The 23,636-nt window shown below is 49.7% G+C and overlaps 2 protein-coding genes across 2 annotated transcripts in view; one reads left to right on the top strand and one right to left on the bottom strand.

Annotated features, from left to right (window-relative positions):
• The window catches only part of rnf123 (ring finger protein 123), a 132,251-nt gene that overhangs the window by 73,417 nt on the left and 35,198 nt on the right, over positions 1-23,636 (top strand). The window contains exon 36 of the mRNA XM_084445282.1: positions 21,850-22,040. Within this exon, the coding sequence (XP_084301408.1) occupies positions 21,850-22,040 (191 nt within the window). The remainder of the gene's footprint in view (positions 1-21,849; positions 22,041-23,636) is intronic.
• amigo3 (adhesion molecule with Ig-like domain 3) lies at positions 7,715-9,220 on the bottom strand (the record flags this gene model as incomplete). The annotated part of the gene is made up of 1 exon (XM_084445673.1): positions 7,715-9,220. The coding sequence occupies one exon, from the start codon at positions 9,218-9,220 to the stop codon at positions 7,715-7,717; it is 1,506 nt and encodes a 501-aa protein (XP_084301799.1).

Genomic DNA, 23,636 nt, shown 5'->3' with positions numbered 1-23,636 from the left:
TTGATAGTAAACATTTTAGTGGGCTGTAACGGTTTGTGTGTGTGTGTGTGTGTGTGCGTGTGTGTGTGAGTGAGGGGGGGAGGGGTCAGTTGTGTGTGTGTGTGTGTGTGTGTGTGTGTGTGTGTGTGTGTGTGTGTGTAGAGGGCAGGGTGAGGTAGGGTTGTCTGCCTTACTAAGCTGCAACCAGACACTACTAACAGCGCTGGGCTCCCAGTTATCTGTGTCACCTGGCTCTTCGCCACTGCTCCAGTTCTGCTCAGCTTCACTATCATTCACTTTACCTGTTCAAGTGAATCTGAAACATACCAAAACGCCGAAGCTTGATTACATGATCGGATATATGGCAAAATAATCTTTTTTTTTGTGCAATAATTTCGCCACGGAATGTTGAGGCTCCCTCAACGTTTAGGCAGAAGGTGCTTGAATGTCATCTGAATGTCATGTTGTGATGATGATGATGATGGCGACGGGATGAAGGTAGTGGGATGAAAGCCAAGCCTGTGTGTCCAGATCCGTCACGGCGCTGTTAGATGCGATGCTGCTCGATCTCCAGACACTACAGACGTCCCTCTCTAGCCCCCCCCCCTGCTCTCTCCCTCTCCTCCCTTCTCTCTCTCCCTCCCTCGCTTTATATCTCTACCTCTATCCTCTCTCTCTCTCTCTCTCCCTGTCTCTTTCATTCCTTCCACTCCCACCTCTTTTTTAATGTGGAATGTTAATTGAAAACCAGCCCAGCCCAGTCAGAATTGACTGGGCTGTTGTTGGTCTCATTGTGGTTTTTGCCGAGGGTATTATTTTGAAGGTCATTTCTTACGGTCTTATTTGGAAGTTCTTTGCTGACGCTCTTATTTTGAAGGCCTCTATCAAAGCTCTGCTGACTGGTGTTTCATGCAACGGCAAGTCCCTTCCCTCCCCTCACACACTTCATTACACACACACGCGCACACACACACACACACACGCACACAACTGCTCCTTCCCGTTCTGTCAGCAGTTCACAGCTGTCCATTGAGGAGACGGTCGTCTGGTTCGGGCGTCCGTGTCCCTGCCTGCGTCGGCCTGGACCTCATGCATACTGTTTAGATTGCGCTGCGATGTTTGATCCCGGCCAGAGGCAGCGAGGGGGAGACTCGTATTTATATAAGTGTGTGTGCCAGGTGACAAGACAGATACCGACGCTGCTGTCCTCCCTAAACACACACACACACACACACACACACAGCCAGGCCAGAGAGGGGATGTCTCAGTGCTTAGGCCTTCAGTGGAGAGATTAATGTTGGTAAACTTGAATACCGTACTAATGTACTAATAAGGAGGCGGCCTTCAGATGAATCCTGTTGTCTTAATTGGCTGGATACTCAGTAGAGCTTTAACGCTGCTGTGTCACAACAAAGCAGTGGATGAGAGCATCTCTTTCTCTCTCTCTCTCCCTCTCTCTGTGTCTCTCTCTCTCTCTCTCTCTCTCATACACACACACACACACACAGAGGCGTCATGCAACCCAAAAAACTGAGGGGGCACGAGATAGCGAAGCACGCGCACAAAATTTGAGTGTTTTTTGGTGCATTTTTGCAGTTTAAAATCAGGACACAGCACACTACCAGTTGCCACTCAAGGGGTGTGGAATTAAACTTACCGTTAGCGTTCTTTCAAGGACTTTAAAGATAAAAGTAAGGGAAAACAAATCTACTTTTTTTTTTTACTCACTTGGCATTGCGAATGATATACTGAATGTAATGTATACTGAATGTAATGTATACTAAATGTATGCAAGCAGACCATGCAAACGTGTTTATCTGAGACAAGGCGAGAAGGGGGCTTCCAGGTCCAGTGTTAATTTGGAAGAAACCAAATCCATCGGGAAATAGGGTGTTTGGCTTTTTGAAAGAGGTTATGGTGGCTTTTCGAGGTGGTCTATGACATAATTAAAATAATACATTCAGCTCAGTAGAGAAAATAATCATAGCTTCGCATTGTAAAATGTAATGGTAAACAAACAATAACAGAAATGTACAAAAAAAAAACACAAATCTGAGGGGGCACGAGCCCCCTCAGGTTCTATAGGCATGACGCTTCTGCACACACACACACACACACACACACACACACACACACACACACACACAGGTTATGAAGTGGAACTTCATAGAAGGGATTGCTAGTTCCTGGAATGGCCAGAATCTTCACCAGAGGGAAAAGAGGAGGAAATTATAGCCAATCAGTACTAAAGCCTGGCCGTTAATGGGATTTGAAAGGCTTTGCTAGGGGTGTGTGTGTGTGTATGTGTGTGCAGAAAAGTGAAAGCAGATTATTCCAGTAACTTTCATGGTGATGAAAGCCCAGACCTAAATTGTGTTTACCAGCCTCTCTGGTACAGTATGTGTGTGTGTGTGTGTGTTTCCCTGTGTGTTTGTGTTTCCTTCCTACGTGCAGTAGCAAGATCAATCAGAAGACCTTGTGATTACAATATACCACGCCCCAGTACTGACTCTGAGGAAAGTGAGGAACTGTATGAAATACTGTCGTCTGTTATATAATGCTTTTATTATATTTTTTCTGTCTAAGCGCTTTGTATTGTATTTGCTCGGAGGTGCTACGTAAATAAAGTATAATTATATCTGATTTAATTAGCCTAGCTAACCATCGATGTATGCTGCTATTTCCGCCAACACATCAGTGAAAAACACTGTTCTATTGAAAGACTGTTGTAAGAGTCAGATAGATGACAGGTTGCAATTCTCAATAATAATGGATGTCTCTTTCAAATATTAAGTTGGCAGTAGCCCACCATCTTTATTCTCAGTTGATTTATGCCTGGAACTGCGCCTGTCACTGAGGTCTGCCCGGCTGGAAATCCAACCAAGCCAATGTCCTTTTGACTGCGATTGTCCTACAGTATCCTAGCATATAAACCGCACGTAAACCAACCCAAAGTCAGACAGAGTACCATAGTCACAGAGTACTCACAGAGTAAGTTTTCAGGCCCAGACGTTTCAAAATGAGCTACAACCAGGACGGCAGCTCGTAAGATAGCCAGCGGACATTTACAGTATTGGGCACGTGGTTTGATTTTGTCAACTTTGTGTGATTTCTTGATTTCCTCTTCTCTGTTTGTCTCTTTCTTCTATCCCGTCTCCCAGAGAAGCACCTGTCTGACAAACAGAGGCAGCATCGATCCCAGACTAGGCCATTTACCACACAGACACACTCAGATTATCAAGATACAACCCTAGCTGAGCGTGTCCTGTTTAGTGTTATGGATACTTTAATACCTGTTATTCAATGCAGGAGGAGAGGAGGAGAGGAGAGGAGAGGAGAGGAGAGGAGGGGAGAGGAGGGGAGAGGAGAGGAGAGGAGGGGAGAGGAGGGGAGGGGAGGGGAGGGGAGGTTCCAGATTGTCATGTTGTGTTGGTGAGGCTCTGGCAGGCTGTCTATTAACGTACATTTCTATTCACTTCCAGAACTGAGGAATGTTCCCTTTTACCCTGACACACACACACTGGCATGCATCTAATTATGGCTCACAACCCTTAGCTTCAAGCTCTGACAGAGAAAAACTGGCGTTACATATTTTAACAATGACTTGTGGCAGCTAATTAAGCTTGGCCCATTGAACACACTTGCACGCACACGCACACGCACACGCACACACACACACACACACACACACACACACACACACACACACACACACACACACACACACACACAGGACGAGTCCTATAACTCTTGGTCCTAATTATGACCAAACCTAAGGGTGCTTTCACATCTATAGTTAGCCAAATTTGGCAGATTCAAGAGCAAGTTGCTACAGTACTTGTTACATTTTTCATTAAGTCTGCCATTGGACTTTGAGGGAACAAATCCATTGTAATTAATGACAGCGGCTCCACTGTCGCCATTGCATTACATTCGATGGCATGCGTTAAAGATAAAGAATCAGGTTCATTTCAGGTTCAGAAGAAGGTTCATTTCTCAATGGTTGACGCATGAGTTAATTCCCATATAGTGAATTTTAATGAGAAATGTAGTTGTCGTGCTTATATTATCATATTTATCTCCATACAAATAATGAAGTGGGTGACTAAGGCTATTCACACCGGCTACGTGTTGCCCCGGAGTTGATTCAAGCTGTCACCACTGTCATTTACAGGTAGCTAGCGCCAGTCTGAAGCCCCAATCCCTCTAGCTAGCTAGCTTTAAATTAGCTGGCTACAACTGAACCAGAGCATCACTGCGTAATCTAATGAGTGAAAACATCCTAGCTGTCTACATCTAATTGCAAAGTGAGTTGGCAAAACACAACAGCAGTAGGCTGTCAGATTTATTGATGATGCCGATGGCTGATGTTCGGTGGTTGCAGTGGAGCCGGAAGAATGTCAAAATGATGGCTGACGCTGACGGTCGCAGCGAATCAACAAATGACATGCAGTCGTACAGGTTGTTCATGTATTGAACAGAAAACTTCAGAGGGAAAATCACTCTGTCACAAAATCACATTGTTGAGGACAACTGTGGAGCAATATCAGTGTACAATGAGAGTTTGAAGTGAAGTCGTCCAATATGGATTTTTCAAGGCTGGTACCGATTCCAATATTTTTTCTCTCAACGATTTCAAAATATCCATGATTAATGTAGTGAACTCTGTACACTAAAGGCATCTGCTACCACTGTCTGCGCACATACAGTACATGCACAGTATGTCGGACCATCTCTAGTTTGAAGACCTCGGTATTCTTATGTGTTTCCACAAGCAAAGATAAAATATTATTGTCAGCCCATATTTCAAGAAGAGCCCCCAACGATTGTCTTCGACTAATTTTGTTGCTAATTACCACAATGCTCTGTATTTTGATTTGCTCCCTATATCGGGTCCTATATTAAGTCCAATTACGTTCTCACCTAAAGTGAACTGAGCAATTCACGGCAACCGGACATAGTCCTAACTTTTCGGAAGGACTATGGTTGGATTGTTTGGTCCGTACCAGAGTGCAAGTGCTTTTTTCTCCCCTGTCCAAACCAACCGGATTACGGATTAAACACACAATGGTTCCATTAAAACAGACCAAAGAGAGCAGGTGTGAAAGGGCCTAGTCCCTATTAGGGATGTGCCAAGACGTCATTATCTGTATCTGTAACTGTTCAATCAGCATAATTATCTGTATTCGTATTTGTATATATCGGATATAAACCGGAAGTGGGTGTGGTTTATACCGGACGTTGTCCAAAATGTAATGACCAGCTAACATTAGCTGAATTAAGAAATTTGCTGCTTCACCTTCTAACTTTATCTGACAACGTGTGAGTGAAAATGTGTCCTTCTCTTACCGCCTCGCTGTAGGCATTGCCAGTGATCTCATCAGATTAGCGTGGCGTCTCCTGTGATTCAACATAACAATAGGCTTATGCGGATGATGCGCATGTTTTTCCCCCTCTGAATAATGAGTAACTTCGCATAGAAAAAATAGCCATTTCCATGGCATTATCTGTGCCTTTCAGAATAACCTATTTGTATTCAGGCACACCCCTAGTCCCTATGGTGTTTTGTACCACTTTGCTTTGTCATTTGTTTTTTTTTGACAGCATTGACCCTTGGTGATAAGTCACACACTAATACAGTCCGCATCGCACGCACACACACACACACACACACACAGACACACGACTGTACCATCTTTCATCAGTGACACAATTGGCCGCTGAGACCCTCTGTCAAACTCGACAGCGTGAAGCATGATAGTAGCAAGTACAGAACACACAGTCGTCCAAATACATACAGAAAGCAGCCCATTAAACACCATATGTAAACTGCGGTGTTAATAGTGATGGCGGTGATGATGAGGATGAAGTGGGGTTCATCATGCAGACGATGGCGGGACAGACTAATGGACTGAAGTTCCCGACTGGCACGCGAAACAGAGAAGCAAAGAACGTCAGCAGAGTGTGGGGGAGGGCCTCCTGGTGGACCGGTATTCATACGGGCGTGGGTGGATCTTCTTTACCCTCTTTTCTCCTCTGTTTAGTCGGGAGTGTGTGGATGACAGGCGGAGAGAGGGAAGCAGAGACGAGCTGTTTCAGAGACACGGTGGGCTTGTCTGGCTGCTGCTTTATTAAACCTGGACACCAGCCTCGTACGTCCGGGTGGATTCTGAGCTTCTGATCACCCTATCTGGGTCCTGACCCTGAAAGCCGGGATACAACCCTGGAGAGACCAAGACTGTGTGGGAACCGTGTGTGGGAGGAGAAAGGATTTACATCCATACAGCTCCTTGATCACACACACACACACACACAGTCTTTCCGTTTCTCTTGTCTGGCTGCAGTTTTGGCCACAGGCTCGTGCACCCTCAAATAACAATAACAAAGCAGGCATTCCTCTTGGCAGTCCAAGTAGAAGGATTTATTAAGACATTGATAAAGGGGAACAGAGAGACGTAGGGGGGGGAGGGATGGAAGAGGGGGAGGGAGGGGGGGGACAGGGCGAGGGAGGGATGGAAGAGGGGGAGGACGCGAGGAGTGCAGAGGAGGAGTGTAAGAAAGCAACTATTTTGATTGTCCTTTCAATCGACACACACACTTGCTACACAGGCAAGAGCTTGAGTCTTTGTTCAGTACTGCACAGTCTGTATCCATTGGTAAGTTCCATTGGCAAAGAGATACAGCAGGAGTCCTACTTCTATGGTTCCAGATCACATCCAAAAAATGTCAGAAACATCAATCACAAACACGTCAAACAGCGCCCTCTTAGTCCAGGTGCAATCACTGCACCCTAAATTCAACGACGGATCAATTTGATCAAAAACATGTTCAATTCATTCTCCGATGCCACAAACATGCTAATGTTTAGTCCATTTGCTAATGTTCAGCAAGTCGCTTTAATGTATAACCGCTCCATGGCCGTGTTCAGCGGGGCTTCAAGTCCTAATGCTCTATTTATATTCACTAATAGCTTTCTGTACTGTTGCCCACTCCACCCTGCCTGCTCTACTCTGCGCTGGCTAGCTCTGCCAGTACTGTTTTAACCCGCTAGCTCTGAAGAGCTGGAAAGCTGCCTGCTCTCCCAGACCAGACCAGGCGCTAGCTGAAGCTATGGTTGGTCTGAATGGTCCGCGCAGACCGGGCGCTAGCTGAAGCTATGGTTGGTCTGAATGGTCCGCGCAGACCGGGCGCTAGCTGAAGCTATGGTTGGTCTGAATGGTCCGCGCAGACCGGGCGCTAGCTGAAGCTATGGTTGGTCTGAATGGTCCGCGCAGACCGGGCGCTAGCTGAAGCTATGGTTGGTCTGAATGGTCCGCGCAGACCGGGCGGTAGCTGAAGCTATGGTTGGTCTGAATGGTCCGCGCCGACCCGGGCGGCGGGTGTAGCTATGGTCGCGTCGGACGGGCTCATGCCGTGCGGAAAAGGACTGGTCTGGGCCCGACGGGTCTCTACTCGTTCCTCCGGGCGTAGCGTCCCGTTTGCTCACGTCTCCTCTAAACCCCCTCGGTCCGTTCACACCTGGTGCCATCCCCCTCTTCTCTCTTTATTTATCCCCCCCCCCCAACCCGGTCTCTCTCTCTCTCTCCCTTCCCTCTCTCTCTGTCCTGCTCTGAGGGGGGCATCCTCTATCTTAGACCTCTGTTGGCGGGGAGGAGGGGCGGGTTAGTTCGGGGGGGTGGGGGGAGGGTAGGTGAGGAGGAGGAGGAGGAGTGGGGGAGGTGATGGCTGTCGGGTGCTATGGCACGATGGGTGTGTCTGAGAACACTGAGATGATGGAGTCTGCGTCCCCTCGGTGCGGGTGGAGGAGGCGGGGCGGCTCGGCCCTCAGCCGGCCGTTCTGCTCGCGGATGGGCTCCAGAAAGACCACATGCTTGTTGTTACTGACCTTGCGGCCGGGTCCCTCGGTGGTGGCGGGCGGGGTCGGGGTGAGGATGGAGGACTGCGCGCTGGCCTCGTTGGCGGGGCTGGGCGCGGCGGTGGCGGCGGCGGCGGCCTTGCCGCGGCAGCGGCAGCAGCAGCAGCGGCACGGGGTCAGGTAGAGGTACATGAGCACCAGCAGCAGGCTGGCCACGCAGCCCAGCAGGGTGGTGAAGCCCGTGTTGAAAGGCTCCGCCTCCGTCCGCAGCAGCGCCACCGTCACATTCACCTCCCACGTCTCGTTGCGCCGGCGCCCGCGGTCCTGCACCATGCACAGGTACACGCCCGAGTCCTCGGTGTGCGCCGCCGCCATCCCCAGCGAGCCGTTGGCGAAGACCCGCAGCGAGCCGTCGGCGTTCCCGGGGGGCTCCACGTACGCCTGCTGGGGCAGCACCCACAGGTAGGAGAGGTCGCGACCCCGCAGCGTCGTCACGCAGTCCAAGACGAGCGGGTCGCCGTCGTAGCCCAGCCGGCTGCCCTGCGGCTCGGCCCGCGGCGCCGGCGCCAGGCTGCAGTTCTCGAAGTCGCCGGTGTGCTCCAGGAAGCGCACCGCCGCGCGCCAGTCCCCGTACAGCCGGCAGACGTGCTCGCGCCGGTAGTCCGTCACCGAGTCGAAGCCGCGCAGCTCCCAGCGCCGGAACAGGCCGTACATGGGGCACTCGCACGTCAGCGTGTTGTTGTGCAGGTAGAGCGCCCTCTGGAGCGCCGGCGTCAGGGCCGTGATCTCCTCCAGGGGCAGCCTGGGAAAGCGGTTGGAGGACAGGTCCAGGACGGACAGGTGCGGGTGGCTCTGCTCCTGGATGGAGAAAAAGGGGAAGTCGGTGAGGATGTTGTGGCTGAGGTACAGCTTCCTCAGGGCGCCGAGCCCCGCCAGCGCCAGGCTCTCCACCCGGGCGATGCGGTTGTTGAAGAGCAGCAGCTCCTGCAGGCCCGGCAGCTCGGCGAACCAGTGGCGCTCCAGCAGGCGCAGCCGATTGGACGACAGGTCCAGGTGCCGGAGGAGGAGGCTGGCGTTCCGGAAGGTGCCGGGCTCCAGGCCGGTGAGGTGGTTGTGCGGCAGGCGGAGCGTGAGGAGGCGGGGCAAGCCGGAGAAGCTCCCGGGGAGCAGCTCGGCCAGCTGGTTGTGGTTGAGGTCCAGGGTGGAGGTGGAGGCGGGCAGCGGTGAGGGGAGGAGCTTCAGACCCTGGTCGGTGCAGCTCAGGATGTCCGAGGCGCACACGCAGGCGGGCGGACAGTCGGCCTCGGACGACGGGACGAGGAGGAACGGGAGCAGCGAGTAGCCTATCAGTAGCAGGGGCCCGGCCACGCCCGACGAGCGGGCCATGGCGCCGAGAGGGGGCCCGCAGTCAGAGCGTAACGTCGCCGGTTAAATCCTTCCACTCGCGGCGGAGAGAGAACGCTGAGGAGATATGAGCTTCATCGACACCAGAGAGGGATTTTCTTAGTCGTTCTTCATCCGCTCTCCGGCAGCTGTGTCCCTCGTGTGTCTATAACAGCGTGGCCGCGTAGCAGCTCCTCCTTAGCCAGGGTTGAGAGTGGAGGGCAGCTAGCACAGAGAGAGACTGCTGCCAAGACCAGAACTGGACTAGAAACGGAGAGAGAGAGAGAGACACAAATAAGTAATTAGTAAATGGAATGCAGTTTAAAGTTCAGTCTCTGTAAACCTTTCCAGTGGAAATGACATTGCGTCGACTTTGGGAAAAGTGACGTTACTACGGTATGCCTTCCCTCGTAAACGGCGCGGTATTATTCTTAAGACGGGGGATGTTGTCTACAGACGGTGCTCGGCGAGGACAAAAAACAAAAACGAAAGTGTGTTTGATATCTGCCCCTCACCTCCAGGTAGCCTGTAAACGTCATGGCGGCGTCTGTTTACATCCACCGCGGGAACGGCGGCGGCGCTAGTCATCAGACCGTCACGGCTGCTTACTTCCACTCGAGTGGAGAGCTCGAGTAGGTCGTACAGCCCGAACGGCCCGGTTTCCTTGTCGGATCTTGTTGGAATTAATTCCCCGTCGGTTCTTCGGCGATGTTTCGGAAGGCAGAAAGAAACAGTGGTCCTCAGGCAGGTGTGTGTTGTTCAGTCTTTCAAATAAGTAACTTAAATGTCAGCTGTTTGCTCCTATTGCTTGAGGCAGTCCAGCAGCCCACGTCCTCTCCTGACTGGCTGACTGACTGGCTGACTGACTGACTGGCTGACTGGCTGACTGACTGACTGACTGACTGACTGACTGACTGACTGACTGACTGACTGACTGACTGACTGACTGACTGAATGACTGACTGACTGACTGACTGAATGACTGGCTGGTGACTGACTGACAGACTGACAGCTACGTCTCCCAGTTGTAACACCTCTCTGTCGAAGTTTGTGAACCCCCCCCCCCCCCCCCACACCCTCCTCCTCCTCCTCCGCCCTGCCTGCCTGCCCCTGCTCTACCTCACGACCGCGGCTGGTGGGAGAAAAGGGAGCGTTTAAAAGTAGTCGGCATTCTGTCCACTTGGCTTAACACAATCACGCAGTCAATTGCACATGCGATTGAGGTTTCACGCGCGCACACACACAGCTCTCTCTCTCTCTCTCTCTCTCTCTCTCTCTCTCTTTCCTAGTCAATACTGATACCTAGTCTTCCCTTTGGGTGAGACTGTTTAGGTGTAAAGGAAGTGTGTGTGGCGGTCCAGTAATCCCAGTGCCTCAGTTCTCTCATCTGATCCCTTGATCCCAACGGACGGCAAAGTCACCAGGTAGTCAGTCCACACTGTTGTATCCAGCTGTAGATAGAAGTGTGAGTGTGTGTGTGTGTGGTGTGTGAGTGTGTGTGTGGGGTGTGTGTGTGGGGTGTGTGTGTCGGAGAGTTGCTGCTCCCGTCGGTCCGTCGGGCAACGACGCGTCTCGGAGTAGCTTTCCTAACTCCTCAAGCGATGCGCGGGCACGGCACGGCACTTCATCATCCCCCCCCTCCTCCTCCTCATAAGCTCCGGTCCTTCTCTCTCTCTTTCTCTCCTCCCTCTCTCTCTCTCTCTCTCTCCCCGTTCGCCGCACGGTCTGGCTTTTCCTCAAGTGATCTCTCCGTCTCTCTCTCTGTTTCTGTCTCTCTCTCTCGTTCTCTTGCGCTGGCTCAGTCCGTCTCTCTTTCTCTCCCCCTCCGCCTTGTGTGGCGTATCCCGTCTCTAAGCCCTCTCTCTCTCTCTCTCTCTCTCTCTCTCTCTCTCTCTCCCCCTCCCTCCTTTGCTCTTCACTTTCTCCTCCTCCCCTCTCTTTCTCTCCACTATAAACAGGCAGGCATGGGCTTCCAGAGAAAGAGCGTTGGAGGGGATTCTGCTGGGCTCCGATTGGCTAGGAGGGGGATTATGAAAATAGGGAAAGACCAGTAGGATCCTCCCCTCTACTGTAATTATTTTCTCCAGAGTAGATGAATTGATGTTTTTCTTTTTGGAAGCCGTTTGTGTGTTTGTGTCTGCGTGGGCTCGGTAAACGTCAGAGTCCGGCGAGGTGTGGTTCTGAACAGGGGATTCCACTGCTGGAGGAACCTCAACCTCTCAGCCTCTCTGTGTTGGTTTCAACCCAGGATTCACTCTTTTGCGCTCTCTCTCTCTCTCTCCCTCCCCCTCTCTCTCTCTCCCCCTCTCTCTCCCTCCCTCTCTCTGTCTCTCCCTGTCTCTCTCTCGCCCTCTCTCTCTGTCTCTCCCTGTCTCTCTCTCGCCCTCTCTCTCCCTCTCTCTCTCTGTCCCTCTCTCTCCCTCCCTGTCTCTCTCTCTCTCCCTCCCTCCCTCTTTCTGTCCCTCTCTCTCTCCCTCCCTGTCTCTCTCTCTCCCTCCCTCTCTGTCCCTCCCTTTCTCTCTCTTTCCATCCCTCTCTCCCTCCCTCTCTCTCCCCCTCCTCTTTCCCTCTCTCTCTCTAGGGTCTGGCAATGGTTGTCTCTTTGGCTCTCCGCAGGTCGAAGTCAGTTTTATTTATATAGCACATGTTCATACAAGCCAATGTAGCACACAGTGTTTTACAGAATAAATAAAAACATAGTTTATTAGTAGATGGTATAAAAAATGAGAATCTAACAGGATGGATCATATATGGTAAAAGAGAATAGAAAATAAGAATAAAAAATAAATACAAATGAGAAGTAAAAATTGAAATATTTAACTAAAACACAGGTAAAACTACATCATGGGAGATTAAACGTGTTTATGCAGTGATTGTGTTGTTTTGTAAAGAGGCCATGTGGATCCCATATAAACAGGTGAGCTGTTATGTAATGTGACTTCTTCTCCTTCCGCTTCCAACAACACAGCCAGCTGAAAAAAGGCTCTCTCCCAAACCGATGGTACATTGTTGAATATGTATATTGACTTTGTGTGTATGTATTTTGTGTGTGTGTGTGTGTGTGTGTGTCTGTGTCTGTGTCTGTGTCTGTGTCTGCGTGTGCGTGTGCCTGTGCGTGCGCGTGCGTGTGTGTGTGTGTGTGTGCGTGTGTGTGTCTGTGTGTGTGAGAGAGAGAGAGAGAGGGTGGGTGGGTGGGTGAGTGAGTGTGTTGTTGAAAGTTGCTCTTCTGTTGGTCACAGTGGCCCTTATAACCTGTCCTGCTGTCAGAGGCTGTTAAGATGCCTGGACTCACTGCCACCGCCAAGGGCTGCAGTCACCATACACACACACACACACACACACACACACACACACGTACACACACATACACACACACACACACACGTACACACACACGTACACACACACGTACACACACACATACACATACACACACACACACACACACACACATACGTATACACACACACACACACTTTCTCTCTCTCCCTCTCTCAGTCAGGGAGGCACGGAGATGAACACCTGCATATATGCAGCACACATTAAGAGAAGTTTGCACACAAATTCAATAACACATGCGCCATCAAGCATTCTCACAAAGTGGACACCAAGCCCCCCCTCCCCTCCCCACCACACCACACTACACCACACCACACTACACCACACCACACACACACACACACACACACACACACATTTGAATTTGCATTTTCAAAATAGATTGCAGGAGCCCAAATATAGTTCCATTGCTATCATGTTGTTGGGTCGTTTAACATGTATCACATTTCATAAATACAAGCAAGCTTCTAGGATGTACATAATATGCTTACACACACACACACACACACACACATATATATATAAATATATCTTGATGGCATACTGTAATATACATCATAATGATGTACAGTTAGCATATACAGAAAATACCAATAACACCAGGGGAGTTATGGGTACAGAAAACATCCAAACTCCTCCAAAGTCAGTGGCTGCTAATGGTGGAGGAGATAGAAAGACATATTTGCTTTGCTTCACACGTGGTGAACCCCACAATCCTCAGGCCTCTGACTACTAACCAATGGACATGGCCCAGGCTCCCAAATATAAACACAATTATCTGACGCTTGTAGCCTAGCTGTATAAAGGCTTGTACTGTAGTTGTTGAGAGAAACGCTTCTTCTAAACTAGAATCCAAAGTACAGTACAGCCTACGTCTACCAGGAACGCCTCACTGTGCAGGTGCTCATCCAGGCCCTGGTCATCTCCCGCTTGGACTACTGCAACTCCCTTCTTGCTGGGGGCCCGGCGTCAGCCATTAAACCCCTGGAACTTGTCCAGAAAGCTGCTGCTCGCCTGGTGTTCAATCACCCCAAGTTCTCCCACACAACTTCCCTTCTCTGTTCTCTACACTGGCTCCGGTACTAGCCTACAGGGCAATGAAAGCCCCCTCGTACCTCCAGGCCATGGTCAAACCCTACACCCCCTCCCGACCGCTACGCTCTGCTACCTCAGGGAGACTGGTTGCCCCGTCACTCCGAGGCCCCTGCGGTCGATCGACACGGTCACGGCTCTTCTCTGTCCTGACCCCACAGTGGTGGAACGAACTGCCCACTGACGTCAGGACAGCAGAGTCGCTGCCTGTCTTTTGTCGCAGGCTCAAAACTCATCTCTTCAAGAAGTAGGCAAGGCAAGGCAAGTTTATTTATATAGCACATTTCAGCCACAGGGCAATTCAAGGTGCTTTACATGAGACATTAAAAGCATTAAAACAAAAAGCAAGACATAATAGACATTTAAAACAAAAGGCAAGACAAATTAAAAGCATTAAAACAAAAAGCAAGTCATTATAGACATTTAAACAAAAAGCAGGACAAATAGAATACAGGAATAAAAGTTACAGTGCAGTATACTGATAAACATAGCTCCTCTTAGAAAGCAGTGGCAAAAAGAAAAGTCTTCAGGCTTGTTTTAAAAGAACCAAGAGTTGCAGCAGACCTGCAGTTTTCTGGAAGTTTGTTCCAGATATGTGGAGCATAAAAACTGAATGCTGCTTCTCCATGTTTTGTTTTAACTCTGGGGACAGAAAGCAGACCTGTGCCAGACGACCTGAGGGGTCTGGATGGTTCATAGCATATGAGCAGATCAGAAATATATTTTGGCCCTAGACCATTCAGTGCTTTATAAACCAACAGCAGTATTTTAAAGTCAATTCTTTGACAGACAGGAAGCCAGTGTAAAGACCTTAGTACTGGTGTGATATGCTCCACTTTCTTACTAGTACTACAACAATCCTCCCTCTTAAGCACCTATTGTATTTTAGATTGCTATTCCTGCACTTTTCCTTCAGCACTAGGTTATGATCACTTATATAGTCACTTGTTTTAGAAAGGAGATGCACTTGTGAGTTCCGGCTGGTAATAGTACTGTACATTGGCTTTTCCTACATTAAATGCAAATATAGTAATTTGTTTTGGATAAAAGCTTCAGCTAAATGACTGTAGTGTATTGTAATGGCTATGAACGGAGCTTTGTAAAAGTGGCAACCGTTAAATATGTGGGACGTGGACTCTATTACCCGATGCTGTCCACGATGTAAACAGAAAGTTACGCAAATGTGGACACCAGATGGATAGATCGAGTTCGGTCGGGAACACATGGAGACGTGCTTCCGCCGCGAAGACGAGGATTTCCTCATCGACCGCTGCGTTCTCGGGGATGGCGTGGGACACGGACTGGTCAGCTGACGGGGGGGCAGGCGAGCTTCCCTCGCAGACGGAGTCCCGACCAACGCCGCCGCTCTTTCAGCGCCAGGAGGTGCGCGTGCACGAGCCTGTGACGGGGAGCGCGCGCGGTGTTCCACACACAGGTTGTCTAGCCTTGTCTGCCCTCCACCTCTTCTCTCCAGCTTGTCGGTGGCCTGCAGGGCTTACCGCGTCCCAGTGGTGGACTATCATTAGACATGCCAGAAACTAGCCAGAGGTAGTTGTGTGTGTGTGTGTGTGTGTGTGTGTGTGTGTGTGTGTGTGTGTGTATATGCAGGTGTCCTTCCCTTCCCAGTGCAAAGGGAAGACTAGGTATCAGTATTGACTAGGAGAGAGAAAGAGCGAGCTGTGTGTGTGTGTCTGTGTCTGTGCGTGTATATGGTATATATATGGTATGTATATGGAAGTGGACATTGAACAGTAGAAAATGATACTGTAGCAGTAGACTGTAGGTTTAACGGACAGAGAATCGCAGCCATAGGGACAGACAAAGACCTAGCTTCAGACAGACAGACAGACTGACACACACAGGGAGATAGACAAGGACCTAGCTTCAGACAGACAGACTGACACAGATGGAGATAGACAGACAAGGACCTAGCTTCAGACAGACAGACTGACACAGATGGAGATAGACAGACAAGGACCTAGCTTCAGACAGACAGACTGACACAGATGGAGATAGACAGACAAGGACCTAGCTTCAGACAGACAGACTGACACAGATGGAGATAGACAGACAAGGACCTAGCTTCAGACAGACAGACTGACACAGAGGGAGATATACAGACAAGGACCTAGCTTCAGACAGACAGACTGACACAGATGGAGATAGACAGACAAGGACCTAGCTTCAGACAGACGGACCCTCTCTCTAACCTACTTCCTACACGGTGCTGTTGGCGCGTCCGAGTCTTTTCTCTCCCCCAGGGGTGACTCTGATGTATCAGTCTTCAGCAGCTTGGCCTTTCTCACTCTGCGTGTCTCTGCGGGACGACTGAGGAACCAGACAATGCACATGCGCTGACAGAAACACAGCTTCCACGTCGTCGTGACATTTAAAGCCCCCGACTTGGACAAAGACTCCACGCGCACGCTCACGCGCACAACGAGAGGCCCGACTTTCCTTCTCCTTGGCCCCTTTGTCTCGTTATGATTCATGACAGGGACAACTTGACGCGTCTCGTCTCGCTCTGAATCAATCTCTTTTTGTCCTCTTTTTTTTGGGGCCCTTGGATTAACCTCTTGGTGGCTGTCTCTGTCCCAAGCTTGCAGCCGGGCGGATAATCGGCCGGTTACCGCTCTGCTCAGCTGTGTGCGACCTCTCAAAGCCAGGCTGCTAAGGTCAGGATGGGGCGTGGGGGGGGGGGTTTGTTTTGATCGACAATGTCATGTCGCTCCCATAGGGTGCGAGCACACACACACACACACACAAATACACATCCGCACAGACATCCACCTCCGCACAGTTAAGGACACAGTTTTTATCTTTGACTCTTTGATTTACTGCATGCTGCTCTCTTGAAACGGTGGCATAATGAGCAGATGGGAGGGATGACAGAGGGAGGGAGGGATGACAGGCTCAGGAGGAGAGGAGAAGACGGAGAGAGGGAGGGATCGGGGGCGGAGATGGATAGATAGAATCATTTATTGTCATTGCACAGAGTGCAACGGAATTGACAGTGCAATCATGCGTAACAAACGGCAATTAAAAACGGTAAAGAGTTTAAGCCAAACAAATTTGAAATGCAAAATATATAACAGTACAGTTAGGAATACCGTCCATACAAAGGTGCAGTTGAAATGTAAGCAACTGTAAGCATCTGTGCAGTGTTCTATAAATATCAACTATGTCTATAAATGTATTGTGGTACTGATATAGTCACACGCAGATCCCAAACACTCAGTGACAGTGTTTGGCAGTGTTTAGTTCTCCCCCGGCGCTGGGGCGGAAGCTGTTCCTGTGTGTGTCTGTTCGCGACGTGACGGACCTGAAGTGTCTACCGGGGGGGGGGGGGGGGGGAGCGGGTCAAACCGACGGCGCCGGCAGCGAGATGGCTCTCCCAGTTACGTGGGCCGCCGCGAGAGCCGGATAAGTCCTCCTGAGAGGGCTGAACAGCTGACGATACTCCGGGCGGGGATGATAATAACCCTCTGAAGGGCTTTCGCGCCGCTGTGTGAATCTCATTCAAATCGGGGGAGTCCGGCGCTCTCCCGTCCGCCGCCGAGGGGCCGGCGTGCGGCGCTGAGACCGGTAGCCTGCGTCGCCGCGGCCTCTGGGAGACGCCCCCGCAGGCTCTTCCTCCTCGGGAAGTAGAGTCGCCACCGCCGCCGCGCCTTCCTGACTACCATGGCGTTCGGTATTCGGGAGAGCTGTTCAGCGAACCCGACAGCGACACGTTCCGCGCGGCCCCCCGTCAGACGTGCGTTAGATTGGGGTCTGGAGGGGACAGGAGGAGGAGGAGGAGAGAGGAGGAGGGAGGGGGAGCACGGCCCGGGGGAGAGAAAATAGATTTATATCTTCGCCCACCGGTCATAAACTCCAGTTCAATTTCCTCCACGCGTGTCACTCCCTATACCCATCCTCCCTCCATCCTACCGTCGTATCCTTGGATAAAACTCCACCCTCCCCTAAAATAATCACCTCTTCCCTGTTGGCGGGCAGCCGTGCGGTCAGTGTTAACGTCCAGCCGAAGTAGCCCTGTCAGAGAGTGTGTGAGACCGGGAATGCGTGAGTGTTGGAGAAAGTGAGTGTGAGGAATGTGTTTGGTTTTGGTTTCAAACCGGCCCATCGGCGTGGCTCCCACTCACCGCCTGCCAGGCTTGTGTGTGGCGTGTGTGTGTACAGTACAGTATGTGTTTGTTTGTGTGTGTGTTCGTTCGTGTGTGTGTGTGTGTGTGTTCGTTCGTGTGTGTGTGTGCGCGCTTATGTGCTTATCTAATGTTCGAGCCTTGGGCTTGGCCTTCAGGCGGCCGGGGTTCGACCCCTCTTGGACACACAGACAAATCCTCTCTCCTTAGTGGAATCACCACATCTACCGCATCAATACATCTACCGGCAGACCCAACATTAATTCTGTGACCTGGGCGGAGCAGAGGGCTGGAGGACTGACCCTGGCCCCTCCGCCATCCGGCAGAGATGGAAAAACCCATGACGTCAACAGAACCAGCGCTGAGCGAGCCGAGGCAGTTTGGCCTTGACACTCCAGCCACCCCCGAGTCGAATAAACAGGAGGGAAATGGAGAGGGAATTGAACACTCTTGATAAGGTTATGGTTTTGCTGATATGTCCCGGAGCCAGCGGGCAAAGAGGGAGGGGGGAGGCAGACCGGTTTGAGGCGGTTTGATACGGCTGAAGACTTCAGCCAGCCCCCGATGGGGAAGGAGGGGGGGGGGGGGGGGGGACAGATACATGACGGCCCCTTTTTCTGGAGATTGCCCTTACAGATGTACCAGTCCCTGCTGTAAACACTGGCTGAAAAGCAATACGGGAGCTTTTTGTTCTTTTTGATAGCCTTCTGGTTTCTGCTGATTAGAGGGTAAGGAAACACTTGAGCCGCGGAATGGACAAGTGGAGAAAGAGCTCTTTGAGTGTGCAAGTGAAATGTTTAAAAGGGAGTCCGGAAGACTGTAAATCTTATTCTCTTACAAGGAGCACTCAGTGCTTAGTTTCTACAGAAGTAAGAGAGTTTAAAAGGCAGTCCGGACTGTACATTTTATTCTCTTTAGAAGCACTCAAAGGGCTTAATTAGAGGCGCTTATGGGAGTGAGCGAGTCTGTCCCCTCCCTCTGTGCAAACTGACAGTTAAATAATTGGGTGATTTTAACTCCATAAATAAAGCTGTCCTATTTTGAAATATCATCTGTGGTATTTCCGAGGGTAACTGTATTTGTCCGGTGGCAGTACTGAGATCTTTTTTGCTTCCAGGCAGCCCCCCGGAGGGGCCAGGCAGTATGGTGCCTGAGGAGGGATGGATTTTACATTTTCACTTAAATAATAACCCTCCCTAGAGTGGGGATAACTGTCAAAACACAGTGGCCAGAATAGCCTATAGGACAGCCATCACCAACAGGCGGACCGCGGTCCGGAGCCGGACCCAGAAGCCATCCAATCTGGACCGCGTCTATAACCCGATAAATCAATGAGAATTTCTCCCTTTTGACGGAGCGTAGGCAACTAGTTTGAGCCTGCGCAGCCTTTGTAGTATATTACAGCATTTGTTTACTTTCTCACGCATCACTAGCCAATCGAATCTGTGTTCATTGCCTGACGTCACCCAGTCTACACATGACAGCCTAGCTATCGTTAACGTTACTGTAATCAGAGCGATTCCTTGCTAAAATTAGTTGGAGTTGGAGAGCTCTAAACCTGTTTGTCTCATATATTTCAAAAGCTACCTTGTTTTTAAATGTAGACCTAATTTTACTCAACTTGTAGCCTACTTTTTATTTATAATCCCTCCTAAATGTGAAATCCCTCCTAAATGTGAAGTGTCAATAAACAGGTTGAAATATTGTTGAAATGTAGCCTACTTCATTTGATTTTAAAGTAAGTTGGGGATATACAACTGAAATGAACAATATTTGAACTTCCATGCGTATTTCACAGTAACATACTTGCTGCTATAATTTGATAGTAATATGCAAGGAAACAAATCTGGGTTGAGGGCATAAAAACGCACGCATCACCACCAGACCCCTGGCTTGAGGCCATTTTGTCAAAATGGACCTCTTAGAACTTTACTTGATTAAAGCATAATTCCTGGACTTCCTGGTAATAAATCAGAAAGTGCTGAAGCAACAGTTTTCACTTGGTAATAGACTTACCCTACTTCTCCTGCGTGAGAAGTATCTTGAATATGGGGTATAGAGGTGGTATAGAGGTGTAAGTACTACCCAGCTATTTAAAGGATGCTAGAAGTCCATATAAACTGTGAAACTAATATCTGCACAGGGCAGGGAGAGTGTACTGATTAACTGCTTCAGTTAAGCCAGGCCCAGCCCCTGAATCCTTCAATTACAACAGGGTAGCTCCTGAGGTCTATAAACACAGCTGATATGGTGTGGTAAAGAAGTGTAGGTGACCCTTGTGCCTATTAGACTCTTAGGAGTTAGCAGTTGTCCAGGTACCTGATTGATTGGTTGATTGGTTGATTGGTTGATTGGTTGATTGGTTGATTGATTGGTTGATTGATTGATTGATTGATTGGTTGATTGATTGGTTGATTGGTTGATTGGTTGATTGATTGATTGATTGATTTAATTTATTTGACAATGCATCTCTGCTTCAGCAAAACATCACCATGTTGGCTCGTTTACCCCTCTTCTCTGTCTCTGTGATTTGGATATACCCTCTTCTGGGACAATGCCCCTCCTGGTGTAATTATTTCTTACTGCAGATGACAAACCTGCAGGTTATTCAGTGAGGTGCGCGCTGAAGCTCTGCTGCTCTTTCTCATCTCAGCGAGGCCCCGTCGGCCTCGCTCTCATTTCCCAGCCTTGCATCACCTGGGCTGTATTGGAAGAGAAGAAACTAAAGAGGATTCACGCGCGCGCCTGTGTGTTGGCGCTCGCGAGCGTGTGCGTTGTTTGTGCATGCGGAGTTTAATCTCGTTATGTATAAAAGATTGATGTGAGATTGGTTGGACAGAGAGACGGCAAGGGAGAAGCAGAAAATAAGAGGAGGAAGATGTGAAGAGCATGGATCCATTAGCAGAACCTGCGCCTGTGAATGACCAGAGGAGAAGGAGCGCAGATGCTTGTGTGTGTGTGTGTGTGCGTACGTGCGTGCGTGTGTGTGTGTGCGTGTGCTTGAGAGCCTGATGTTGTTTGTTACTCGAGTGTTTGTCTGTGCCAGCCTGAGGCTGTCTGAAGTGTCTCCTGTGGTCATACCTGATCCATATCCTCCCTTGCAGTAGCCTTGGTCCAGACGTTCGAATCCGCCCACTCCAAAGTTGACTAATTCTTGGTCTGGTGTTGCTGTGTGAAACAGCTGATTGTCCGAGTAAAAAAATAGACGAATAAGCGCTGCGGGTCCTAACGATTAGCCAATCAACGATCGATTAGCCAATCAGCGATAACGACTAACGCCGTTGTCAAGCTGTTTGTCGAGTGTTGTGCATGTGTGCATTCGGACATTGTGACATTGCGCGAGAGCTATTAGGAACTCAGATTACTTGAGGGGAGGATGATGGGCAGCCTAGTAGTTGGTTGTTGAAACAAAGTAGTCTTCCTCCGTTCAGTAACCGACTACGATTACATTATTGTTTCACTTTCACTGCGCTCCGTGTTGTCTGTCGTCACGGTTGTCGTCACGGCTACGAATCTCCCTCCCCCATGGAAATCGGTTAGAGTGGAAGTAATGTCAGACTGAAGTTCTCGGCGGAGTGCGACGAATTGACAGTTCTGTCTGATTTCAGGATAGCATTGCAGTCCATCAGGACCAGAACATCACGGCTCAAAAACAGTTTCTTGCCGATTGCGACAGGCCTCACCAACAAGGCCCGGGATCCCCCAATGACACTGTATTATTTTGTACATTATTGTAGATTGTATTGAATAGAATTGCATTTGCTACTTATATTTTGCACTGCTCTGACCGGTCTGTTCCTAGCACTTCGTTTATTGTTATGCACCAACAGACCAAAGCTAGTTCTTCATATGTGAAAACCAACCTGGCAACAAACCTGTTTCTGATTGTGATTTGACTTCTGCATGTCTGATTGTGCTTTACTGTAGGTACAATGGCCTTACCTTTAGGGGCTACCTATATGTTCAAATATGTATAGTATTATATGTAATTTACCAATTCCTGCAAGGCTCCACTGCACCATCTGACAGTGTGTGCTTGTGTCTCTCTCTCTCTCTCAGGGTGTCTCGTGCGGCCGTGGTGCTGTTGTCGGACCCCTGTTTCCAGCTCCACTCCATCCAGCACCTTTTGGGCGAGGGGGAGGAGTCTGGATCTTCAGCCACGCCCCCTCCAGGGCCCACCGTTGCCCCCGGCACCGCGGTCCCCAACACTGCCGCCCCCGCCGACCGCAAACACTTCTCCCTACACGCCTGTGAGTAGCTGTCTGTCTGTCTGTCTGTCTGTCTGTCTGTCTGTCTGTCTGTCTGTCTGTCTGTCTGTCTGTCTCTGTCTGTCTGTCTCTGTCTGTCTGTCTGTCTGTCTGCCTGCCTGCCTGCCTGTCTGTCTGCCTGCCTGCCTGCCTGCCTGCCTGCCTGCCTGTCTGTCTGTCTGTCTGTCTGTCTGTCTGCCTGTCTGTCTGTCTGTATTTCTGAGCATGACTGTCTGAATGGTAAGTTTCCCAGCATGTGAAGCTCGTTTCATGTTTGCCCTCCAGGGTACAGGGCCTCACTAGAGTCTAGCTGTAGAAAGTGGGATGGTCCAGGACTTGGCTTCATCTGCGTCCTGGAAACCGGCCCACTGTGATTGGCTCAAAGTGACTGGAAAGTGAATTCCCTGTTTTGTTTTTAATCTAAACACATTATAAGTGTTAGAAAGTAATAACTCCTCTCCTCCTCCTCCTCTACCATCCTACAACTTGCTCACCTAACATGCCTTTATTTTTACTGCAGGACAGTGGAGGATGAATAATTAGAACATAATTATACCAGTTATAGCATGAAATAAAAGAAGAGAAAAAGATAAGAGCACCCTTCAACACACACACACACACACACACACACACCCCAACCAACCAACCAACCAACCAACACACATGCATGTGTGCGTGTTTCCGTTCATTTCTGTACTAATGCACTCTCGAGAGGGTCAGGGACAGTGAGACACGTACCAACTAATGGATTTCATGAGGTAATTGTAGAGTGTTTGCAGGGCTAATATTTTCACTCATGGTGAATCCAGTGTGTATCATTAAAAGCAGCCATGTATGCAGAGTAACTGTGAACTACTCTTGCCTTAAATGTCAAACCCAGCCTTCCAAAGCATTCATTTGCTTTGTATGATGTGTGCCAATATTGATACTTTTATGTTACAGTATCTTGAAGGCCCTTTACACATGATTATACTCATATGCTCTACAATATAGAATTAGTAAATACAGCAGCAAATAATTTTAAAGATCACAATACAAATAGTGAAAACTGTAATTTAAGACTGCAATGTAATGCATGGCATGTGTGTCTTGTTCACACCAGCCCAGTGTGTGTGACAGACAGACAGGCAGAGACCCCCCCCCCTGTAACCTGGATTCTGTCTGGGAGTTGATCTGCTCACACCCACAGCTGCTCTCTGTTCCCATGGGGACGGAGAAGATGAAAGGTATCCATGGACACCTGGCTAGGCATCAACAAAAAAGGGGGATTGAATTGTGTGGTGGTGTTGTCGCTGTGGTCTGTCGTTAATATCCGTTGCCGGCGGCTTTAAGTCAGGTGATTGTGTCTAACGGATCCCCTTCTAATGGCTAATGTTAGCATGCAGGAAGGGTGAACTGTTGCTCCACTGTCACTTGTGATTTCAAAGAGCTAGTCCTTCGTTTCTGAAGGCAGCCCTGCCACATGGTACGCTGAGCTGAGGAAGGGGAGGGGCCGGGCTTGGGGAGGTGCCAGTGGAGCAGATGACATGGTTATGACAGCCAGGAAGTTTGCTACATTAGCTGCCTATTGGTCTGGAGGGATGGGACTGCTCATTTCTG

The sequence above is a fragment of the Borostomias antarcticus genome (assembly GCF_949987555.1).
Source record: "Borostomias antarcticus genome assembly, chromosome: 11".
Classification (NCBI taxonomy): Eukaryota; Metazoa; Chordata; class Actinopteri; order Stomiiformes; family Stomiidae; genus Borostomias; species Borostomias antarcticus.
The sequence above is the reverse complement of the archived record's forward strand: the minus strand, read 5'-3'. Positions and strand labels throughout refer to the sequence as shown.